The sequence below is a fragment of the Equus przewalskii genome, chromosome 20 (assembly GCF_037783145.1).
Source record: "Equus przewalskii isolate Varuska chromosome 20, EquPr2, whole genome shotgun sequence".
Classification (NCBI taxonomy): domain Eukaryota; kingdom Metazoa; phylum Chordata; class Mammalia; order Perissodactyla; family Equidae; genus Equus; species Equus przewalskii.
The window spans coordinates 2,391,219-2,408,242 of record NC_091850.1 but is presented as its reverse complement, the minus strand read 5'-3'; the positions used below and the strand labels follow the sequence as shown (position 1 = coordinate 2,408,242).

The 17,024-nt window shown below is 54.7% G+C and overlaps 1 protein-coding gene across 20 annotated transcripts in view; it reads right to left on the bottom strand.

Moving 5' to 3' along the window:
• The window catches only part of SLC27A1 (solute carrier family 27 member 1), a 38,746-nt gene extending 25,739 nt beyond the window's left edge, over window positions 1-13,007 (bottom strand). For 2 of the 20 annotated variants that reach the window (XM_070587372.1, XM_070587382.1), the window contains exons 1-3: window positions 12,930-13,007; window positions 11,421-11,510; window positions 10,334-10,501 (exon numbers count right to left, since the gene is read on the bottom strand). In XM_070587372.1, the coding sequence (XP_070443473.1) occupies window positions 10,334-10,500 (167 nt within the window). In that variant the 5' untranslated portion in view covers window position 10,501; window positions 11,421-11,510; window positions 12,930-13,007. The other 18 variants (XM_070587370.1, XM_070587381.1, XM_070587368.1 and 15 more) reach the window with 13 other exon arrangements.
• Between the last annotated feature and the right edge of the window lie 4,017 nt (window positions 13,008-17,024).

The window sequence follows — 17,024 nt, the reverse complement described above, 5'->3', positions numbered from 1 at the left end:
CCAAGGTGCTCTCCAGCTCAACAAAGTGACGGTACCGCCACCGCCACTGCGATATTCACAAACGAGGCGGGGCCAGAGCAGCGACCTGTCTGTCCACGGCGGAACAGTGCCATTCTCAGCCTAATATCTCGCAGGAGCATTAAGTGCCCGACAGAGAAGAAGGCTCAAATAAGGAGGATCCATCCGTATCCTGCCCAGCAGGGTCCTGCCTCGGCACTTAGGCACTTGCTGTCGTCTGCATGGACACTCTTCCTGCCCCCAGGGCTTTGCAAGGTTGGCTCCTTCTCGTCTGGCCACATGTGCGGCGTCCCCTGCACCGAGTGCCCTGGCTGCAGCAGCCCCAGCACCCCGCCCCTCCCCACCAAGCTCTCCTTCTCGCCCCTTCCCGATGCTGTACTATTTCCCCATTTCTTTCTCGACTGTCCTTCTCCCTGACTGGGCTTTGGGCTCCACAGGACAGAAAGAGCATCTGACGCACCCACAGCACCTCACGGCGACCATGGTGTCCCCCAGGTCTAGATGGGGTGTGACGCCCAGGAGGTCCTCGGGGACGGGCTGGACAAATGACTTTCTCCCATGCAGACCATGCAGACTCTGACCATCTCGCCGGCCCAGCCCGCCCGCCACCACACGCCCGGACCAGGGCAGTCAACTCCTCCTGGTCTCCTGGCTCTGCCCTGGGGCAGGCCCCACTCCCCGCGGACCCCCAGAGCCTGTGACTGTGTCCGTGTGCGGAAAAAGGGTCTTTGCAGATGTCATTAAGCTGAGGATCCTGAGAAGAGACCCTCCCGGAGTAGGGTGGGCCCTGAACCCAATGACAGGGGTCCTGAAAGACGCAGAGGGGCGGGCCATGTGGAGACGGGCGCAGAGATGGGAGGGGTGTGTCCACAAGCCAAGGCCAGCAGCCCCCAGAAGCAGAGAGAGCGGCCTGGGACGGCCCCCTCAGAGCCCGGGGCAGAAGCCAGCCCCTCGGCTGGACCCCTGACGCCTGGTGTGGAAGCTCTGGCAGAACCAATGTCCGTAGTTTCCAGCTGCCAACTGCGGGCCCCTGCGCCATGCCAGCCGCAGGGAACTACTACACCGTGCCTCCTCTCCAACGCTGCGCTGTCTCGCTTCCTGCTCCCACCCCAGTCCCCCCACAGGGACTCCACTCCCACTGCCTGGGAACAAGTGCCTGCCTGGTTGCCCCAAACCCTCCTCACAGGGCCACCCTCCTCCTCCTCAGTGCAGGCAGCCTAGCTGTGCTGTTTTCCTGCTCAGAACCCTTCCCTGGGTACACGATACTCCTCTGCTCAGCATTAAAAGCCCTGGAAACCTGCCTCTGCCTGCTCACCCCACTGCCTCCCTCAGCTGCAAAACTGCCCACCTATACACCTCTCCCTAATACATCAGCCCCTCTCAAACACCCGTGCAACATGGGACATGGCAGTCCTGTGTTCCCTTTCTTCTGCCCAGGGAAGCTGTCATCAGCATGTGATGGCTGGAGCCACAGCAGCCACTATGACACTGTGAGGGCACCCAGCCAGTGATGCCAAGCCTTTGCAGTGGGGATAGAAGAGCAGACAAATAGATGGAACCTGGGTCAATGACAACACTGAGCCATGAACTGACCAAACTGAACCCACTTCATGTCCCAACTCCATGTTAACACACAGCTATACATGTTCCTTACTGTCGATGCCACTTCTGGTTGGGATTTCCACTACTCACACCCAAAAGCCTCCTCACAGAGAAGCCCTTCCTGTAGGGGCTGAGCCACTCATCAGGGCACCGCACTGAGCACACCACACACTGGACATCTCGACGCAACAGGGACACACAGGTGACCAAGCTATGCATGATCCCCACCCCCACAGGGTTCCCAATCTAGGGAGGGGAGGCAGTTAACAACCAAAGGAAAAGCAAACAAAAGCAACGGGAGTTTTATGATCAGTTTCCCAAGAAGGAGACAAACAGGATGGTGTGAACACATAAAGTCAGACAGACTTTATCCACGGGGCCGGGGGCCCTCTCGGAGGAAGAGACCTTTGCACTGAATCTGAAAGGATGGGAGGGAGCCAGCCATGGGTAAAGCTGGGGGAAATCATTCCAGACGGAGGACACTGCCAGTGCAAAGGCCCGGAGGCAGGAAGGAAACTGGCATGTTTAAAAGAGAGCAGGCCAGGGAGGAGGGAGGGAGGCAGAGAGCGTGACGAGACAGCACAGGGCTGGAATCTCTCTCCACGTCTCCAGATCATTCCAATCATTGGAGTATAGATTTGGCGCACATTAAAGTCGCATGGGGGAAATGAGCAGAAGATGGGCAAGAACCTCAAAGTCCTTCTGTAGGGGAGGGGCTGCGTGAACAGCGGCTCATCCTTACACCGGGAGGCTGCTCAGCCCTCGCGAGAGCGCTGCCCCCGCAGGTGGACAAGGAAGGAGCCCCCAGGTAAGTGGGCAAGTCACGGGTGCGGTGGCAGAGACCGCAGATCGCACATCCAGACGGTGGCTGATCGTTGTTCCTCCCCACACCCCCCAAACCAGCCAGTGAAGGGACTTTTTTTAAAGTGTGAACTCACGAAGACTGGAAAAATGGGAGTGGAGACCAAATCACCCCATTTTTGGAAGCTGGGGAGCAGTGGAGAGGTGGGGCCCCCAGGGGTGGGAGAAGGCCGAATCCGGGCCTGCAGTAGGGGACTGATAGACATCCATTTAAGAAGCGACCCCTCTATGAAATAAATAAGTCCTGGGCACGTAATGACCGCAGTTAGTAACAATGCACTGCACGTATGAAAGTTGCGAAGAGAGTAGACACTAACAGTTCTCATCACAAGAAGAAGTATTTTGTAACTATGCACGGTGACAGATATTAACCAGACATTGCGGTGATCGTTTCACAGTATATACAAATATCGAATCATTATGTTGTACACCTGAAACTAACAAAATGTTATATGTCAATTATATCTCAATAAATTTAAAAAAGAAGAAGCGAGCCTTGCCCCCCCAGAGAGGACTGGAGGTCCCTCCACGGGAGGGTTTCCAGGTGGGGATGCCACTGCTGGGCGGCGAGCCCCTCGGCCTCTGGCCTGCTGCACTTCTGGGAGGGCGCTGTCCAGGCGGGAGACCAGAAGAGCTTCCCACGGGGAATCTGAGTAGGTCCAGAGCAAAGACGCAGAGAGACTGCCACGGGTCTCCCCAAAGCACCGCCTGGCCAGGTGACCCCATCGCGAAGCTCCCAGTTGACAGGACCCGCTCTCCCCACACATATCTGTGCTGAGATATGTGCCTTTACACCCAAGACTACCAGACCCGTGGGGATTTCCTCCAACGGGGATGACGGAGACTAAAATAAACAAAGAAGAACATCTTTAAGGAAAAAGATTGTGCAAAAGAGGAAAGAAAATTAATAAAGTCATGAATATCCCTGGAGATGTAAGAAGACATATCGTATCCATGGAAAAGAACAGGCTGCTGTAAAAAAGCGTCCAGGGAATGAAAAAACTATCCTGGAAAAGTAAAATGTGAGGGCACCATAGAATGTACAACACAGAGTGACCCCTAACGGGAAATGTGAGCTGTAGCCAATAATAATGTATCAGTATTGGCATCAATTGTAACAAGTACACTAACACAAGATCTTCATACAGGGGAAACCGGAGGGAGGTGAGCGGGTACATGGGAGCTCTCTGTACTTTCTGTTCAATTTTTCTGTAAACCTAAAACTGACAATAAAAAATGAAGTCTATAAAAAAAAACAAGAAAAAAACAAAAATAAATAATAGTCTATTAATTTAAATAATTTAAATGTGAGAGCATAAGTTAAACATTAATAGAAGGGTTAGAAGATATATTTGAAGAAATATCATAGAAAGTGGGACAAGAAGACAGAGATTAAAAATAAAAAAGATAGGGCCGGCCCAGTGTCGCAGTGGTTAAGTTCGCACGTTGCACTTCTCTGCAGCCCACGGTTTGCTGGTCCGGATCCCGAGTGTGGACATGGCACCGCTTGGCAAGCCATGCTGTGGCAGGCGTCCCACATATAAAGTAGAGGAAGATGAGCATGGACGTTAGCTCAGGGCCAGTCTTCCTCAGCAAAAAGAGGAGGATTGGCAGTAGTTAGCTCAGGGCTAATCTTCCTCAAAAAAAATGAAAAAAAAGATATGGGGCTGGCCCCGTGGCCGAGTGGTTGAGGTCATGCACTCTGCTTCAGCAGCCCAGGGTTTTGCCGATTCCGATCCTGGGTGCGGACATGGCACCGCTCATCAAGCCATGCTGAGGCAGCATCCCACATGCCACAACTAGAAGGACCCAGAATTAAAAATATATATATATGCAACTATGTACCGGGGCGCTTTGGGGAGAAAAAGGAAAAATAAAATCTTTAAAATAAATAAATAAATAAAAAAGATAAGAAAATTAGAGAGCCAGACCAGAAGGTCCAACATTATATTCATTTAACAATTAGCTATCAAGCTGGACACTGCTCCAGGCACTCAACAATAGGGGTCCCGAGAAGAACAGAGGAAATCACCAACGCTATCATTCGCGAAAACTTCCTTGACCTGAGGCCCCCCCAACAGACCATACAACAGATGGAAATAGCCCACCATCTTGAAAAGATCTCACAAGCTTCCAGAAAGAAAAAACAGATCACTACAAAGGATCAGGAATCAGAAAGACTTCAGACTTCTTAACAACAGCCATGATTTGAGAAGAAAATGAGAAATGACTTCAATTTTGAAGGAAAATAGTTTCCAACCTAGAAGACTATACCTAGACCATTATCAGGTGTGAGGTGGAAATAAAGATATTTTCATACATGGAGAGTCTCAAAATATTAACTTTCCACGTATGACTTCTACCAAAGCTGATAAAGATGTGCTCAATAAACTGAAGGAATAAACCAAACAGGAGGACTACCAGGGACCCAAACCAAGAAACAGGGTACCCAACCCAAGACAGAAGTGATGCTAACCCTCAGGAAGGCGGCTGGGAGCAAGCCAGGGTGACGGCCGCACACAGGTGCAGGGGTCAACCCACCCAGCCTGGACAGATCGGAGGCTAGAAGAGAGACTTCTGCACAAAGGTGGAGCTGAAAGCCCATCTGATGCTGTAAGTGTCGTGAGAGGAGTTTGGGCTTGAAGACAGCTGTTGTGGAGTTTGGGCTTGAAGTAGAGATAAACACACAGAAAACTAACAAATACAAAGGCAATCAATAACCTCAGAGAAAACACATAAAGTTGCTCAGGAAATAAAAAGTGGTTATAGTATACTACATGGTTCCACCAAGAATACTGTTACAATCAAAACAATGTAAAAGCTGATTAATAACCTAACCCAAATATGATATACAGTCAATCCTCATTATTCACAGATCCCTTAACTGCAGATTCACCCACTCACTAAAATTTATTTGTAACCCCAAAATCAACATTTGCATTGCTTTCACAATCATTCAAGGACACACGCAGAGTGGCAAAAAAATTGAGTTACCAATGTGCATATTCCCAGGTTAGGTCAAACTAGGTGGCGTTCTGTCTTTTTGTTTCAGCTCATGTTGTAAACAAGCGTCCTTTTGGCAATCTATTTAGTACCACATTTTTTGCATTTTGTGCTTTCTGTTGGTGATTCTGCTGTTTAAAGTGGCCTCTAGGGGTCACGCTGAAGTGGTGTCTAGTCCTAAGCACAAGAAGGCGGGATGTGCCTTGTGGAGAAAACATATATTACATCAGTCTTGTTCAGGCAGGAGTGACTATGCCGTTGGCGTGAGTTCAACGGTAGTAAATCAACAATATATAGAAGACGAGGTGTCTTTAAACAGAACACACATAAACCAAGGCTCTGTACTGACTGGCTGATGGGAATGTTGTGACCAGAGGCTCCCAGGAACCTAACCCTGTATTTTCCCTAGAAACTCCACGTTTGCAGTGACTTTACAGAACAAAACTACCCCAAATACTGAGAATCCACTGTAATAACACTGGGACAATGAAGGGAGGGAAGGACGTGTGTCTGGGGGGTGGGATGCATGCATGTGCACAGGGACAGGCGGAGAGCGAGGACAGGGACGCGGGGTAAAGGGACGCCGACCCTCATCTTCCACGGAGGGAGATGAACAGATCAAGTCTCAACTGAGACAAGGTACACGTCATATAAGCCGCTTAAAGACACGCAGATAAAGTCCAAAAGATTCAGACAAGAGGCAAGAGTCACCCTGGGAGGGAGGGAAGCGTGGCGGAGGCCGGGCAGGCAGCTGTGGCCCGAGGCAGAGGGCTGCGCGTCTGTCCCCGCGAGCTCCACGTCTGGGATAAGAGCAAAGACTACAGGTGTGACGGAAGGAGCGCGCCAGGCAAGCGGAGCTGGAGGACAGGCACGGGGCAGGAGGGGCTGCGAGGGCTTCTGTAACCAGACCTCGGGAAGGGGCACAGGATGCCTGCGAGGGGGACGCGCAGGGCTGGGGCAGCGGAGAGGGCAACAGTCACCGCAGACTCCCGTAACGTCTGCATTTTGTACCAGGTGTTATGTATTAACTATGACAAAACAAAAGTAAAAACGCAAAATATTAAACATTAGCTGTTTATACACCTACCTCCCTGGTCAGATCCTGGTGTCTCATCCAGTCAATCAATAAATCTAGTAGCCAAGCTGAGCAACCTCTGCATTTATTGAGCACCTGCTGTGTGCCAGGCACCGTGATAACCTTACAACCACCCTCCAAAGCAGGGTCCTAAGACCCCCATCTGTCAGATGATGGATGAGCTGGGGGCTCAGAAGTGAACTAACACGCCCCAGGTCACACAGTGAGTTGGGGACAGAACAACCCAGAACCAGGCCTCCTGGCAGGGCCCCTCAGCTCCTCCTCAGGCTTGTCACAAAGCATCCGTCAAGCACCCACCATGTACCACGCGGCAGGTCTCAGTTGACGCCTCTGGAAGGAGAGGTGCAGCCCAAGGACTATGCTCACCCATCAGAGACCTGGGACTCAGGATGGCGTCCACAGGCCAGCAGGGGGCAGCACCAAGGCCCACACCAGACACGCTGCCTCGGGCACCAAGCTCCTAACTGCCGCCCTCACAGCCACCAACACACTCACTGCTGCGCCAGTGCACAGGCCGCACAGTGAGAAACAGGAGCCGTGTCCACAGCTGGCCCTGCTTGGATGCGCAAGCATCCTGGCATGGCTGGCCTTCCCATGGCCTCTCCGGAGCACACCCACATGGGCAGGCAGTGGACTCCAGCGCCGGCTCCAGCCACGTGCCCAGGCCACCCTGCCTGGCAGCAGCCAAAGCCACCCCCACCCTGGGGACAAAGAGGCCACTGTCTGCCTCTTGGCCTTTCCCAAGGCCTCTTCTCGTCCCTCTGTTCCCTCTGCCCCCTCCTGCTTTCACCGTGAGCTCCAGGACACGGGGACAGGACAAAACCAAGCATGAACGTGGTCAGATTTCATGCTGCAAGAGAGAACAAGTGGGGAGACCTGGGGCAGGGTGCTTAAATATTATCTGAACCCAGGGTCTAAATGCAGTCCCCGCCCCCACCCCAGCATAGTACAGCGGCTAAGAACACAGACTCCGGAGCCCTGCCCTTCCCTGGCTGTGTGTTCCCGGGTAAATGACCTCACCTCTCTGTGCCCTGGTTCACCAACCTGTAAAATAGGATTGATTAACACTCCTTCTTCACAGGACTGTGAGAGCACTAGAACAAGCTGCGTTAGTTAGCTATTGCTGCCTAACAAATTACTCTAAAAATTACCAGCTAAACAACATTTATCATCTCCCAGTTTCTGTGGGTCAGGAATCTGGGAGCAGCTGAGCTGGGTGGTTCTAATTCAGGGTCTCTGTGAGGCTTCACAAGGTGTCAGCTGGGCTGCGGTCACCTCAGTGCTTTACTGTGACAGAATCCACTTCCGAGCAGACGCACAGGGCCTCTCCACAGGGCTGCGTCGTGCCATGGCAGCCAGCCTCCCCCAGAGGGAGTGAAGGGAGAGAGCACTCAAGACAGAGGCCACCGTCTCCTTCGACTTCATCTCAGAAGCGACATCCCACGACTTCTGCTGTATTCTGTTTATTAGAAGGGGGTCACCAGGTCCAGCCCACACTCCAAGGGAGATCAGACCAGGGCGTGAAGACCAGGAGGTGGGGCCATCTTCAAGGCCGCCTCCTGCAGAAACGCGTCAAGCCCTGTGTCAGGGACTCGGAGTGGACCCAGCTCCCGCCCTGTCCCCGGGGAGACAGCCAGCCAGATAGCCTGGCTCCATGGAGCAGAGCGGGGCCCAGGCAAGCCTAAGGAGGTGGATACATCCTGTGCTCCTCTGTGTGCCATCCTGAGTGGGACCAGGGCCGCAGCAGCACAGAGACCACCTTCTCCATCTGGGCCCCATGGAGCCCACGGTCTAGTGGGGGAAACAGACCCAAGATTTAAAGGCAGGAAAGCAGATCCATACGATAATTACAAAGGACAGATGCTGCTGGTGGTGACAAGCCTAGCTTTGGAGCCACACTACCTGGGTTCAAGTCCTGCCCCCACCATTTGCCACCTCAATGACCTTGGGCAAGTGACAAAACCATGCTGTGCCTCAGTTTGCTCACCTGTAGGGTGGTGACAAGAGAGGACTCAGCTCACAAGGCCGTTGGGGGGCTTAAAGAAGTCGTGCTTAGCATGGTGCCTGGCGCAGAGGGAGCCCTCTAAGTGTTGGCCATTGTACCAGAGAGCAAAAAGGTGGGAGGGTCTACAGAGACACAGTGGCAGGGGAGGGCGCTCCAAGAAGGTGACATATAAGCCACAGCATGACAAAAATGAAGACCAGAGGAAGAGTGATCCAGACAGAGCAGGGGAGCAGCAAGTGCAAAGGCCCTGGGGCTGGAACAAGGCTGAGCTGGTTTAGGAACAGCAAAGAGGCCAGCGTAGCTGGAAGAGTGACAAAGGAAAGGAGAGAAGGCAGGGGACGTGATCAGGAACCTCACGTGCTCTAGATTCCAAGGGCAACAAGCAGCTGTGGGAGGGTGCTGAGCAGGAAAATTCGGCAAAGGGTGCCCTGAGGGAGGCAACATCAGAAAGCATCAGCAGGCAAAAAGAAGCCTGGTGTGCTCCAGGCAGAGGGAGCAGCCTGAGCTTCACAAGGCAAGCTGATGTGGGGGCCAGGTGAACGTGGAGGGGGGAGCAGCCAAGTGGGCAGGAGCGAGGTCGGCAGGACCTCACGCACCCAGTGAAGGCTGAGTCTCTCTGCAGAGGATGGGGTCCTGGAGGGTGTGTGAATGGAGGGCGCAGTCAGATCTGCGTGTCAGAAAGACTGAGGGCAGGGCTGGTGGAAGGGACGGGTTCTAGAAGGTTCAGAAGCAGTCAGTTTGCAGGAACTCTCTGCAGCTCCACACCATCCCTGCGCTCGCAGAGACTCAGTTCTTCACCGGGCAGTGGAGAAGTAAGGAGGAGGAGCCAGAGGACAGGGCGCCCGCGAGGCGGGTCCCACAGCAGGTGCTCAGGTCCTCCCTCCCGGGCACTCTCACTGATATTTGCTCCCATGGAGACCTCCAGCAACACCTATTCACCCCGTAGGACCCCAACAGCTTCTTTGAGCAAGCCCCTCAGAAGCCCTGGAGACCTTCCAAGGATGCCTGCACACAACACCAGAATCCCCTCCCCAGAGACCCAGTCTCCAGAGAACCCCAAGCAAGTCTTGGAACGTACAGCAACCTCCCCACAGAGCCTGAACAAGCCCCAAAGCCCCGCACAGACCCCAAACTCTCAAGGAGCATGCCGGCCACTAAGAAACCTGTAAACGGCCCCGAGGAGACACACACCCCTCAAAGACCCTGAAGATCCTTTACGGAGGCCCTGAGAAGCCCTTCACGCGCCCCCAGAAAGCCGTAAGTAGACCCAAAGGGTCCTGGTAGGCCCGAGGGACCACTGGGTCGCCCCTGTGAACCCCTAGGGACCTGCCAGAGTCTCTGAAGAGGCCCCAGGGGCCTCCCACAGTCACCAAGGCCCCACAGAGACCCCCGAATCCCCAAGACTTCCCAGTCGGCCCCAGCTTTCTGGAACTCTACCAGCTGCCCAAAGACCCCCAAGTTGCCCTCCAGTCCCCTGAGGTCTCCCAAGCAGTCTCAAGAACTTGCAACCTACTCATCTCCCTCCAGAGCCCCTCAAGCTGTGCGGGGCAGGCACCCTCAGAGCCCCCGAACGCGCCACTCTTTCAGGCCCCGGCCCCGCCCCTAGCCCCGCCCCCGTATGCAAAACCTGTCCCCCAAGCCCTCGGCGCCCCCCACGCCGCCCCTGCAGCCCCCTTCAGTTCGCCCCCTGGGCGCGCAGCCCGTCCCCGGCCGGCCGCGACCCGGGACCAGGCCCGGGCTGCACTCACAAGAGGTCCCGCCGCGCGGTCTTGCAGACGATGCGCAGGAAACGCCAGCCGCCGCCGCCCACGTAGACGCCGAGGGCCGCCGCTGCGCTCCAGGTCCACGGCAGCCCCAGCAGCCATAACAGCACCAGCGAGGCCACGGAGACCCAGCCCGCACCCGGCGCCCGCATCCTGGGGAGGCAGAGAGCGCTGAGGCGGCGGGCCGCTCTGGCCACCTCGGCCAGCCGGCCCCGCCCCCAGGCCCCGGCTCCGCCCCCAGGGCAAGCCCGGGCCGCCCGCCTCGAGCCGACTCCGCCCCATGCCTCGGATTGGCTCCGTTCTGGCCAGACTCCGCCCCATCCCATCTTGGCCCAGGCCTCCTGGCTTCTAGCCCGGCCCAGGCTTCTCTGCCAATCATTAGTACAGGCCACGCCCACACACGGTTCTTCCGCCCCGTCAGTCACTGTCAAGCCCCGCCCCATGCCTTGACCCAGCTGCGAGATTCTGGGCCCAAGCTCCACACTGCGGTCTTGACTCGCAAGCCTTGTCCCCACCACATACCTAGGCCCTTCTCAACCGCTCAATCAGGCCCCGCTCCCAAGCCATGACCTAGCCGCTGTCCTTGGTCCCAGTATCCCTCCCCACGCCCGTACGGCCACAGTCCTGGGCTTTCCTCCAGGTCCCGCCTCTACTCCATCCCCGCCACTCATTGGGCCCGGCTGGGAACATACGCCCCGCCCGCTCGGAACTAGGCCCCGCCCCCAGCCCTGGGCCTGGCCCAGGTTCCACCCCTGACCACCCGCCCGCCCTCAGGCTTTGGCCCAGTCACCACCCCCTGGGCTCCCTCCCGCCCACCCAGCGCCCTAGGCCCCGCCCCCCTGCCCGCCCCGGCCCGCCCCGGCCCGCCCCAAGGCCTTCTTCCGACCTGTCTGGCTCAGAGCCCCCCAGCCGCATAGCCGAGGCCCGCCTCCTTTCGGAGGCTACAGTCATGGAGAGGGTGCTTCGGCCAGAGAGGCGGCGGCCAACGAGACCCAGGGGCTAGAACGGCCCGGTGGGGACGGCCGCTGTCTCCATGGCAACCAAGCTCCTCCCCCCCGTCCTCCAGCCTTACGTTTAGGAAATACGTGCGTCACGCGGTCCCCGGCAGTGGTTCCTCGGTTCTCCCAGCCCAGGCGCTCCCAGCCCGAGCCCTCGGTGGCATCTAGGATTCGTAGCCCGGGGAACCAGAAAATTCCAGTTCACACTCAGGGCCTGTCCGTACTGGATTCTTGCCCCAGCCTGTCCTAAATCCACGCCTCAAAGCCTCTTCGGTCTGAAACACATTCCAGGGACCCAGGGGCGTCCTAAACTCACAGCCTAGGGGCCCCAGCAGGTTCTAAATCCAAACCCCACCTCAATCTTAGAGATCTATTTCAAGGATCCAGCTAATTCGGAATCTATATCCCAAAATCTTGTCAGTTAAGGCTCAATGTAACACCTCAGGAGCCCAGAGAGGACAAAATCCACACGCCAGGTCCCCACCCTTCCATTATTTGCACCCCAAGGTCCTAAATGCTCACTCAGAGAAAGCCCTCCTGCAGATCAGGCGCGGGCCAGCGCTGGCCTGGCTGCTCACCACCCTGTTCCCTGGCTGACCTGAAGCCGTTCACAGACCCTCAGTCTTGGCCGCTCCCTCGCCGGCTCCCAGAAGCTCAGGCAGAAGGCGGGCAAGGACGATGAGAACAAGACGGAGGACCCAAACTTAGCCCGGGCAGGTGGGCCTCCGGGCATGTGGTTCTGCAGACTCCTGGGCCCTGCTCTGCCTGCGCTCTGGCCATGCGGGCCTCTGCCTCGGACCCCTCCCTCCAAGCTCCCCCTCTTCTGCCCCTACCGCCCCCCCCCCCCACCTGCCATTGACCGACCTTCCCAGCGCTCTCCTTGGGAGGCGGCCAGGGCCTGCCTCCAGCGCCATTTGGAGGACAGGGCAGGACAGGAGCTCATCCCTCCCCCCCCCCCGCCCCCACGCTGCCATTGGTCCCCGCGGGCTGCCCAGGGTGGGTGGAAGGGGGGCGAGGAGACAGATCCGGAGGACAGGCCCAGAGCCAGCCACTGATCTGCTACTTTTTTGGCCAGGGGTCAGCGGAGTCAGCGACGACCAGCAACTACAGCCGGGTTCCTACCCTGCCAGGTAGCACTGTTGTGATCACCCCATTTTACAGGCACAGAAGCCGAGAGCTGCGCCTGTCACATTAGCTGGGGCTGAGATTCATTCATTCACAAATGTGGGCTCCAGGCTTGCTCTCCCTCCTCCCTCTCCTCTTCCCGTTTTCTTCCTCCCTAAATTTCTCCTCCCCTCCTCCTTTTGGCCTTGATTCCCTTCATCCTTCCACCTTCCTCCCTCTCTCCTCCTCCCCCATCCTCCTTGCCCTCTTCCTGTATCTCCCCCCTCCCCCTTTCCTCCTCCACCCACGTCTTCCCCCTCTCCCCTCCCTCTGTCCTCCTGTCATCTCCACCCTTCCACTTCCCCCACCCCTGCCCTCCTCCCTGCCTCCTCCTACCCCCTTCCTCTTCCTCTTTCTTTCTCTCCTCCCCTTCCCCCTCTCTTTCCCCTCTTTCCTTCTCCTCCTCCCCTCCGTCTTACCAAGTTGACTGAGCCCTGACAAAGAATCATCTGTGACAGTCTCCTCCAACTCTCCCCACAGTCAGTCCGCAGTCCCACAATCCAAAAGGCTCTGGAAACCCAACTTTTTCTTAAGGTGGAGCCGTAACTCCAGTGGAGGGACGCCCTCACGCTGCGCTGGCCCAGGCTGTTTTCAGTGGTCACTAGTCCCTTGTGTCCCTATTAACCCGTATTTTTCCCTTTGCGTGGGAGCTACTCCTAGACCCCCAGGGCATCACATAATATACAGCAGCGTCCGCCGTCAGTTACCTTCCTAAGATACACACAATTCCCAGTTCTGAAACACAACTGTCTGGAGGGATGCCAGATGAGCATCCTATCCCCATTTCACAGAAGGGGAAACTGAGGCCTGGGCAGGGGGGCAGAGCAGGCCCTGCCCCTCTTCAGCTGACAGCCTTGTGCCTGTCTCCTCGCCCCTCTGAACCTTGGCTGCCCTCCGCGGTGAGCCTGCCACCCTGAGCGTCAGAGATTTGTGGATGACCCACTGCACATACTTCTCAGCTGGAGGTGAATGGGCCAGGCACCCGGTAGGTGTGGGACGCAGCCTCATGTGACCACAGGGGCCTGCAGGCCACAGCAGAGGGAACTGTTGGAACTTTCCAGAAGGAGAGAAATGAAGCATACATTAAAAATAAAATACTAAAAGATTACACCGCGGGGATTTCACTGAAGTAGAACGTGAGCACTGTGTGAGAATGAACCATTTCTCTCTGCCAAATTCAAGTGCGCGCCACAGTAAACGTGCTAGTTTCTTGTGGCTGCCATCACAAAGTGACGTGGAGCAAGGCTGCCCCGGGAGAGAAGGCCGAGGCGTCCGGGCCTGCATGCTGATTGACACCACCCTCTGGGAGGCCTAGGGTGTCCTCACCTGACCCGACCTGACCCGTATCCAAAGTTACAGGACCACCCCATAGCCAGACCCCACGTGCACTGACAGCTTAAAAACATTTTTTACATGATCTTTCCTCTGTCTTGTAGAGGAATAACTCACATGCCTGTGCCTTATAAATTCAGCCCCACCCTCAACCCACTGCAGCTATCCCTGCCCACGGGCCCCGGCCCCATGCTGCAGCCCTTACTGCCCACAGGCCCCGTCCCCATGCTGCAGCCCTTACTGCCCACGGGCCCTGTCCCCAAGCTATACTCTGAGTAAAAGAGCACTTCTACCACACTTTGAGAGTCCAAAAAATCTTTCTTTCGACTCCTTGGCTCGCCAAGCCTGCATCATTTCTTCTGGTGGCCCCCACAGGGATCTTGCTTCACTGGCTTGTGAGCTGAAGTTCTGGTAAGGGCCCTTTTCTTCCTTGTGCCTTTCTCTTTTTCAAGGATGGATCTAAATTCAGTTCTCCATCGGGAACCTTCTCGGACAGCTGTTTGCATCCACATTTTCTGCCCATGGCTACTCTATGGGGCAAATCACAGCATTCAGCCTGAAGAGAATCAGTACCTTAAGCCTAAGGGTGATGGAGAACAAATTAATCCACTCCTTCCTAATCCTATCTCTAAGATATAAATTTTACATGGGCGCCGGTCAACCACTTAAGTCATTAGGATGGTCGCCAATCTCCAAGACTCCCGTGGAAGGTTTCTTTTCCTCAGGCTGGATTGGGATCACTCCCTATGGCTCATGCCCACACTCTGAACCGTGGGAAAGTCCCAATCGGGACTCCAGTTCAAGGAAAGTGCCAAACTCTAACCTTTGGTTGAGTATGGGAACCCCTTCTTGGGAGAACGGCTCCAGGACGCAATTGGGTAGAATGTCCCCCAGACCAGTGGAAAATTCTTCACTGTTTTGCTCTATTCTTTTATCTCGGGGACCATTCACCAGGCACCTATTACTGCCAGGCAGAATAGGCAAGGTATGCAAGGGATGCAATGCAGGGGGACGCCCTGTCACCCCTTGCTGTAGGAACCCCACAGGAGGAACAACAGGTAGGACACTGCCCTAGGTTCAGGGGGCATTTCAAGGTAATGGACCCATTTCTTTCGTCTCTCTTAGAGTTACAGTGGCCATTTTGGGCTCCTTTTGAGCTTTGCAACCGAGAAACAAAGAAATCTTTAAAGAGTCAAAGCTCCATCCCTGGGAGTCCCCACTCCGGTTTCCGGGCCTGATCACCCTGCAACCAGGTGGGGTGCCCTCCTTTGGCGGTTGATTTGTTGAGTATTTTAGGCACATACTGAGTTGGTTATGAGGATAGGAGACCTGTGACTTATTCTGTGAACTGTCCTGCTGGGTTGTGTGCCCAGCACGGGAACTGTTGTGTGACTCTTATCTTGGTAACCCTCTGGAAGAGGCCATGAGGGCGAGGTCTGATGTCCTCTTTTCCTTTCTTTGTCTGTCTCATTTGTCACCTCCTCTGTTGTCACCAAGTTGAGGTTAAGTTCAGGCTCGCCCTGAGCAGAACCTGGACTTTCTGTAAAAACTTGAAACTTTTGCCAGGGACTTAACTCCCAACCCCGGGGCTGAGATCCCAGCCCCCGGCCAACTCCAGGCCTTTGCCTCCTGCTTCCCTGGCTCGCCTCGTGCTGGCTCAGGGACTAAGTGCCCCGGCTGAGTGGGACTGGACTAGATCTTATAACCATATTGACGCCTGCTGTAGGGCTCTGCATCCTGCCTCTGGACTGCTGTCAGCCAGATGCTGACGGTGCTTTACGGCCACGGGGAACGCCCCAAGCATCCCCGGAGACCCGCCCCTTGGATGCATTCTAACTCATTGGGAACACTTTCAATTGGATGGGCTATGCCCCAGAAACTCCATCTGGGAGAAAACTTGAGTGGCTTCCCTGTGCCTTTGTGATGCAGTTGGACGGGTAGATCAATCTAGAATGTGATTTGAGTTACAACCCAGTTTCTGAGAAATCAAGAGCAACTGTCCTCGGAAAATCCTTGTAAGGCTGGAAAGGCAGCTCTAGAGGCATTCAGGTCCCTCCATTTCCCTTATCTCAAAGAGCTTGCAAATCCTCTGGGGAGTATCTAGCCTACCGCTAGTTCCTAAGACTGAAGGGGGGAAAAAAAGGGAAAAGGCCAAAAAATGGCCATAAGCATGCCCTTGCCAAAAAATCTAGCAGCTTGAGTGCCTTCTCCAGCATGACTTGATGGGCGGTGCCACGTCCATGCCCAGGATCCAAACCGGCGAAACCCTGGGCCGCAGAAGCGGAGGGCGTGAACTTAACCACTCGGCCACAGGGCCGGCCCCTAAACTTTTGATGTTTTTGACAAGCTCCTCCCTCAAAAAAAAAATTCAAATCCTGAATGAAGGCTTTCTTTTGACCTGGTAGAAGGAAGAAAATTTCTCTGAGGATTTTCAGAGGGCCCCTGAGACTTCTCAAAGAAATTTGCTCTGTTTCCTGGAAGGAGGAAAATACTAAACTAATTAGGCTTATTTGGTCTATTAAACTACATGGGAAGCATTGTCAAATAAGTGATGATAAACTTTCTTAGATGGTATTATGCACATGAATGTTGTTGAAATAGGTGTTTTAAAATTATATAGCATTCCTAAAATTCTGATCTGTCCTGGTCGTCAGCCATAATCTTAGTTATCATCTAGAAGTGTTGTGTGTCGCAGAAGTAGCCAAGTTTCTTTGTGAATTGTCCTTTTGAGATAGTTTCTGTTTTACTCTGATGCTTTTTGCTTTAGCAAATATGTTTCGTCTTAAGAGAAATTCATGGAAACAATTCTGACATAGTATTCTTTTTTTTTTAAGATTTTATTTTTTTCCTTTTTCTCCCCAAAGCCCCCCAGTACATAGTTGTATATTCTTCGTTGTGGGTCCTTCTACTTGTGGCATGTGGGATGCCGCCTCAGTGTGGTCCGACGAGCAGTGCCATGTCCCTGCCCAGGATTCGAACCAACAAACACTGGGCCGCCTGCAGCGGAGCGTGTGAACTTAACCACTTGGCCACGGGGCCAGCCCCTGACATAGTATTCTAAACTACAAGTTTCTGATTGTAAAACGGAACTGGGTAACAACAACATTCTAACAGAGAAAGTGATGACCTCATAAAATTGCCAACAGTAGGTTAAGATCAAGAATCGATTATACAGGACTGTC